The 8,270-nt window shown below is 33.8% G+C and overlaps 1 protein-coding gene across 1 annotated transcript; it reads right to left on the minus strand.

Moving 5' to 3' along the window:
• Positions 1-1,865: 1,865 nt before the first annotated feature.
• Positions 1,866-2,966, minus strand: LOC147405127 (glycine-rich RNA-binding protein-like). Its single transcript, XM_086441291.1, has 2 exons — positions 2,746-2,966; positions 1,866-2,450 (listed from the first exon to the last, which is right to left on the minus strand). Exons 1-2 carry the CDS (start codon positions 2,857-2,859, stop codon positions 2,067-2,069), a joined length of 498 nt encoding a protein of 165 aa, XP_086297417.1. The 5' UTR covers positions 2,860-2,966; the 3' UTR covers positions 1,866-2,066.
• Between the last annotated feature and the right edge of the window lie 5,304 nt (positions 2,967-8,270).

An 8,270-nucleotide genomic window follows, 5' to 3' on the forward strand; every position in this document is an offset into this window, starting at 1 on the left:
AACCAACTGCATTTGGTTTCCTTTCGAAATCATTCTCTGGAAGGATTACGAACCACTTCATCAAGTTGGTACCAAAGAAATCTAAAATATAATATTGGCACTCAAAAGGTATAGACATAACAAGGCTCTTCTTGAATCATTTAAGCCAAATCCCCTCGATAACAAGTCATAATTTAGTCCTCTCCATTCCAAATAATGACACACATGATCGTTTGCTTTATCTCGGGCCATGTGCATCTTCTTCAACCTTATAAAGTTAGCATAGGCTCTAATCGATGCGATGAATCTTGTTTGTTTTAATTTGTTCTTATCTGTTGTCACTACCTCAACCTATGTTTATAACGGTCTTTTTCTTGCACTCTTTTAAAACTTTCGATTTCAAATTGATGCTACAAAACCAAACCATCTAAAATGATTTTCCCCTTAATTGCTGACAGGAAAATAACTACATTTGTTAATTGATTAAAACTAAAAGGTTGCATGCTACTTCAACGGAGTTTACTTCTTAGTTTGGTCAACAAAAAGATTATGAAGGTTTCTTACTGCTATTTGAAATTCATCTGCGCCAGCAAGAATGCAAGCTTTTTGGTATGGTTTGGATCTTGTCTTTTGTGTGCTCTTTTGGAAGGACAAAGAGAAATAAATGAATTCTATTAAAAGAGAAACTCTAAACACTAAACCCTCCTCTACCCCTACAACTCTCGTCTATATAAATAAGCATGATCCTCTCTACTCCTACACAAGCAATTCGGTAAACGTTAGTAGGTCCAAACGATAGACAATGGAAAGAGACCTACTAATAATCAAAGAACTGTGATAGACGATAGAAAGAAAGAGAAAAGAAAAAGAAGGTGAGTCTAGTAATCTAAGTAGTGAAGAACTAGAAGAGAGGATCTCTTATCATTGATCGTGAGCACTTCATATTATATGTTTGCATATCATATTATAGGTCATTGATCAACACTGATCAATAGAATTGTTAGGATTTGGAGATATATGATTTCAATTCTAAACAATGAAATTATAGAATGTTCACTGAATACTTTGCAAATAACGAAATATAGAACAATAAGGCAAAGACCCACATAGATTATAAGCTCCATGGGCTGTAATGTCCCCTGCCACTCTCCGGATATATAATATGCCAAAGATCTATAATTCAGTCTGAAGCAAAACAAGAAGATCCGAATCTAAAAGCAAACAAACTTAAGCAAACAAAAACAGGATGCTAGTCCATGGTTTAAAAACTCGTCCAAGTCCATGGTTTAAAAACTCGTCCAAGTTGTCTCGGTATCGAGCAAGAATGAGACGGACAAGACAGACAAGATATAGAACCCATGTTCATGGGGAGAATCGGAAAACTCGTTAAAGACAGACAACTCAAAAACTCAAAAACTGGCATATGGATGAGACGCAAAACCAGCTTCTAAAACCATGTGCTAATCTCATGAGAAGTCTCCCATTGTCTACAATTGAAACAAGTATTCAGTATTCACACCTCTTTGGCATTATTCTTCACAAGCAAAGGATATCCCTCTTTTTTTATTTTTGGGTGTGGGTGTGGGTGTGGGTGGTGGGGTATTCAAGAAAATATACTTTGGATTGATTTTCCACCAAACCAGAAAAAACTACAATAAAGAAATACTCAGTTTAGATGGTGGATCAAAGGAGGGAGTTTTACCTTAGATTGATTTTCCATCTAGATATCTCCAATTCCTAGTCTCCATCTCGATATCATACAAATTTTATGCTCAAGTCAGACCAGAGAACCATAAAAATTAAAAAATCAACTAAAAGAACAGAACAAGAGATTAAATTCTCTTCGTTCACAACCAACACTACAACAACAACAACAACAAAACTACTTTCTTTTGGCCCACTTTAGAAGGGGAAAGATCCATTAAAATGCTGCAGAGAACATAGAACCAGTAACAAACTAAGAAACATATAATACGAACCAGAGATCAAAAACAAAGTCTTTCTCTCTCTCCCTCAAACACAGAACATCACAATCATCAGAAACCAAATACCTAAAAACAACCCAAACAAGACATCATCACCAAACCCTAGTTCCTCCAATTTCCATCAGAATCACCACCTCCCCTGCTTGAGTAACGAGAACCACCGCCACCGCCATATCCACCACCACCGCCGCCACCATAGCTTCGATCACGACCTCCTCCGCCACCACGGCTGTAACCACCGCCATCACGTCGGCCACCATATCCACCACCGCCTCCACCGTATCCTCCACCACCTCCGCCGCGGTAACCTCCACCACCGCCACCACCACCACTACTTCCTCTGCTTTGAGCTTCATTCACAGTTATATTTCGCCCACCAAGAGACTGACCATTCATCCCTTCGATCGCATCTCTCATCGATTGTTCATTAGCGAAAGTCACGAATCCAAATCCTCTAGATCTTCCAGTTTCACGATCGTTAATGATCTAAAATTCAAACAAAACCAGATTTTATAAAAATCAGAGAAAGATTTTTTACTTTTTTTTTTTTTTTAATAAAAACAAGAGCTGAAACTAAAATTGATCGATCTATGATCTACGACTGTTCATGAATCAAAGATAACATACCGTTTCCGGTGATCAATTAAAGAACATAGTAACAGAGACATAGAGAAACAGATACAACAAAGCCACCAAAATTATCACAGATGATCACAGATCTGAAGAATCATTCAGATCTGATCCGATCGGATCGGATCTCTGCATCTTCGTGAGAACAGACCTTCGATTCGAGAATATCGCCGAAAGAACTGAAAGCCTTCTCCAATTCTTGATCGTCTGTAGCCCATGCGAGCCCTCCAACGAAGCATCTGTACTCGACATCTGCAGAAGCCATGTCTCTCTAAAAGAGAAGAGAAACCCTGGAAAAAAAGGACTAAAATGGAAATAAAAGAAAAGATGGGGTGAGAACCAACCCACCTCTGAGAGCACGAGAAACAAACAGACCCCAAACCCTCTATTTATAGTTGAATTTGGGGAGGTCTTAACTAGGGTTAGTTAGGGTTCCAGCTCATGCGATGGACCATAATATCGATATGACTGAGTTTGTTTGGTCGCAAGCATAACTCGATTCCGGATAAGTTTTCCTAACCAATAATTGGATAACATATTCTAAACATGATCCGTTCCAGTCCTATAACTTTTGATTTAGATTGAGGATTGAGATTCCAATCCAGTAAGTAATCTTTTATCTATTCTGGATCAGCCATATCCCAATTTGATAAAGGCCAACTCAACAAAAATGTGAGAAAGTATATAAATTATATTCCATATTTTGTCTTATATATGAAGTTTATTTAGATTTTGTATTTCAAAATATGATCTAATTGCTTTTAATTCAGGTTTGATCCAATTTTAACAATTGCTATTGGATCAGATTTGGATCTTGATATTGAAATCCGTAAAAAGTCATTCTCGGAGGGTTAACTGAGATGGTAAGAAGCGATTGGTCTCCACAGAAATGTGACTACTTATACCTGTCGTAACACGTGATTGAGTGAGAAGGGGTGTGTGTGGCCTCCAGGGATTAGTCTCACTAAAGGTGGGAATCCTCCCTAGGTTTTCAAAAAAAAAGAGATAAAAAAATTTCCGACAAAAGCCAGTCCAATCCCTATTAAATTGAGCCCTAAATATCTAATCCAGATTCAATCCATTGATGGTCTTAGTTGAGATATCGCTTATATTTCACATATTTCTTGACCTCAATCTAAAATAGAATAGAAATATAATCTAATTTATTCAACCTCTTGTAAAAAATTATTGATTTTCCATATAAAAAATAAATCATTTTTATTTTCCCTAGAAATCTTGTTTTTAAAATTTAAACATTGGAGAGAAATCCTATGGTTGAAATAAGGGTATAAGGGGGTATTAAGGAGAAAAAATTATGCATTTGAAGGTTGACATGAGCACATGTAAGTCATTTTATTAGTCTCTCAAGATAAAATACATACCCTAAGATAATTTTCTCAATGAATTTTATGTTTTTATGGTTGGAATTTCATATTTTATAATCATTTTTCATGATTTCATAGATTTCAATCTTATTTTATTTAGCAACAATCCTATTTTACAACCATAGTGACAAAGTTGGGGTTTGGGAATGAGTCGTGATAATCTGACTGCCTCACGTAGCATATTCAATTGACTACCTGACGTGACAAGTTCGAGAACCATAGATCTGCACTACTTGGGATACACGATTCCCTCAAGATACACTTTTTATAGGGAAGTGCAGCCGTGTATTTTGAGGAGTGCAGATCTACAGTTCTGAACTTGTCATATCAAGGTAGTCGATTGAGTTTGTCGTGTGTGATAGTTAGATTATCATGATTCTTCAGAAATAATTCAGCAAGAATTTGATTTTGGAAAAAATAATCAAAAGTTGAGAAAATATGATAAATAAAATGTATTTCTTATATATAAAAATATATGTCTTTGCATATATTAAATGGTTAGATAATACTTAAAAATTATAAAAATAAAGCATTCGTTCCAAAAAATCATCTACTAAATCAATTATTTTAAATAATAAACTTAAAAAAAAATGTAAAATATGTATTTTTCATACATTAAATGATAAAATAACACTCAACAATATTTACAAAAAATAATAATCAGTATTCTCTTAACATAAAACCGTCAATTAAATCTCATATTTTTTTAAAAGAATCATGATAATATGACTATCTCACATGACAAACTCAATTGACTATCTTGACATGACAAGTTTGGGAATCGTAGATCTGTGCTCCTCGGGATACATGGCTGCACTTTCCCAATATAAAAAAAGTGTGTCTTGAGGGAATCATGTTTCCCAAAGAGCTTAGATCTACGATTTCCTAACTTGTCACGTCTAGTAGTCAATTGAATTTGCCACGTGGGGTAGTCAGATTATCACGAATCTTTTAAAAATCATTGATTTTTCAAAAAACTTGACAACATGATTTAATCACAATTTAAAAACATCATCACCTATTTTTTGCCACTATGTTTCCAACAATATTATTTCTTATTCTGAGAATAGTCTAGATATGTGGAATAGAGTTATCCCTACAAACAAACAGCCCCAAATGAAAAGTGCCGCTTTATCTTTCTTAATGTAGACTAGGGTTAATTTAGTGACGTATAGCTAAAAACGTATGGAAAAGCTGGACATGACGTGCCATCCTCTATTATTCCGCGTGGACCCATTCTCACGTGTTTGGATAGGCTTTAGTACGTTATTTATTTTGCTTATTGAAATATCTTGGGGTCTTGATTACGAATATACCCCTACATGTTTATTAAATTGCCTTCCAGGCCTCATGTGTCAAATTTAATGTTTAATTAAGATAATTTTTATTGCCACACCACATTTTGCTAACGCCACCCCAAGATGTGTGACAATTCTGATGATTTAGATATTAATTGGGACAATAGAATCTCTCTTAATTAATTTCTCAGAGAATGGATAGCTAATCAGCTGATCAAGAAAAATCAGAGATTTTATTTTTCTAAACGACTATTTAGAAGAAGAAGAAAAAAGTCTTTTTGTAATAAATCATCCAATATTTTGAATAATTAATCATTTTTTTAAAAGAAAAACACTTTTCTTACCAATCTAGTAAGAGTTTAAGATTTACTAAGGGTCGTTTTGCTCAAATGGATTACCACATTAGCAATCCAACACCACAACCTTATAGATTTCATGGAAAGACTTATAACAAAAAAAAAAAAAAAACTTTTTTTGAGATTGATCCAAGGTTTTGAAAATGGAAGATTATAAAACCTCCACCTAACTTCAAAATTTAAAATTAAAATTCAACAATGAAAAATAATTATTTCGGGAATTTTTTTTTTTTTTCAAAGTTCATAAAATTTTGTCTTCTATAACCCTAGAGCTTCTGATCATGTTTTTGAATACCACAAGGTGAGTCCAAAGACCCTTACTAAGGGAGGAATCCTTACTAACTTAGTATGGCTAGTTGGACTCTTTTTGAAATAATGAACCATATTTTTAATTTATCCTTTTGTTCAATTTTTTTTTCTTCTCCCTCTATAAAAAATTATCTAAATTCATATTTTAGATTTATCTGAAATTGATAATTAGAACTATCAATGGATGAGGTAGGGTCTGGCTTGGTAAAATCTTAACCCAATCCTAAAGATGTGAGTTGTACCTAGATCAATCCTATACCCTATTTAACTGGCTTAAGTTGGATAAGTTTGAACTCAATCTTGACGTATTCGGGTTGAGTAAATTGAAAAAATATGTGTGAAAATAAGATAAAATAATATGTGTGAGAACAAGATAAAATAATTCTATGTCCAGGTAAGAGCAACCCCAATGCAAATAGGCATCTCTGCTAGGCATTATGAAAAGTCATTTTGCTTATTCAAGAGGTCTTCACTCCAACCATACTAGTAAAAATCACTCTTCACAAATTTAACTACAGTAAGATGTGTCACAACTGCTATCATTTTTTACCATCAACAAGTAGAGAGAGAGAAATTCACTCACTTCTTTAACTCTTGTATTTTCTCTTTCCAAAAAATTTCAAGGAAAATTCTTAGCTAGATTTAAATTTAAAAAGTTTTGATTTATAAGGACTCATAGATGAAATCTACAAATATGATCAAACATAAGTAAAGATACACAATCTTCCATACTCTTTTTTTTATATATATTTATGGGTAAGCTGGATTTGAACCCAAGATTTCAAAGTTGTTTTGCGAAATGTCAAACCAACTAAGCCATGGATATAATCCCATAATCTTCTTCCATACTCTTACTGTAAATTAACAATAATAATTATCTATACTTTTACTATTAATTTACAAAAATCATTATTGACTTGATTATTGGAATATTTTCATAAGAATTTCTATGAAAATAAAAGTTGAAAGATTGCAAAAGAAGGCTGGAAGACCCCCCCCCCCCCACCCCCCACCCCTCTCAATATCTTATAATATTATTTTTATGAAATTATATACATTATTTTAATGTATAACTAATTTTTTTGACTTGAATTCAAGTTTATGGTATCATTGATCATAGATTTTACCAACTAAACTAGCTAGCTAATTGGCCCTAGTATAACCCGAATTTAATGTTTCAGTAGGCATTGTTAGGTGATCTGACTTAATTTGAATTTATAGGTTAAAAATTGGTTCCCACCTACTTTTGATAATTATGATAGAAGAGTCGTGATAATCTAACTACCCACCCCACATGGCAAACTCAATCAACCACTCAACATGACAAATTTGGGAACCATAGATTTATGCTCCTCGGGAAACATGGTTCCCTCGAGATATATTTGTTTATGGGGAAGTGTAGCTGGGTATCTCAAGGAGCAAAGATCTACGGTTGCCAAACTTATCAAGTCGGGATAATCGATAGAGTTTGCCTCGTGGGGTGGTCAGATTATCACGATTCATGATAAAAGCTTTAGTACATGCAGCGCACGTGATAACTTTTGATTTGAAATACAAAGAATTAGAACTTTAATCAATGCCTGGCATTAAATAGAGCGACCTACCTGTAGCTAGAAGGGTAAAATTGGCAAATAAGAAAGAATTATTCAAAGCATCTAGAACCTGACATGTTTTTTGTGTCCCTCATGTACTTCAAACAGATTTCATGCCTTTTTGACCATGGTCTTCGTCAAGAGACCCACATACAAAAATGAATGGATACACCACTGTTTTCAATTTCTTGGGAAAATCCTTCTTTATTTATTTATTCTTTTATTTCCAAAAATCAATGTCTTCAAATTTTATGGTGAAAACTCTACAACAACTGTTAGATTCTTCCTTTATTTCCAATGGATCGAAAATTTCAATCCAAGTTTTAAATTTTGATATATTAATCCAATTAACAAGATCATGTGTTAGTCTACAACAAAATCTTGTCTTATAATGCGAAGGATTCATTTTATTCATTCATTTTATTCATCAAGTCAATAATGTACTATGTTGGATCATTTAATTCTATATATGTGGTAGCCATCCGCCGATCACCATGTGTTTGTGAGATCTTGAAATTCATTGCTTGGCTTAGTAGGTTTTCAGGTAGAGCTCCACATCCCATTTTGATTGGTGATTAGTATATAGGTAAAAATCATGAATCCATATATAATTATTTCATCCCTTAAAGATTGTTATTATGATATTGGGTGTGATTATATTTGTGGAGGATTTTTTCAACCTTCCACTCCTCGAGATGAACATTGTCCTTTGATGGTGAGTTCAGTCTTAATCTAA

Source organism: Akebia trifoliata, chromosome 4, assembly GCF_017979445.1.
Source record: "Akebia trifoliata isolate Shusen 1 chromosome 4, ASM1797944v1, whole genome shotgun sequence".
In the NCBI taxonomy this organism is placed as follows: domain Eukaryota; kingdom Viridiplantae; phylum Streptophyta; class Magnoliopsida; order Ranunculales; family Lardizabalaceae; genus Akebia; species Akebia trifoliata.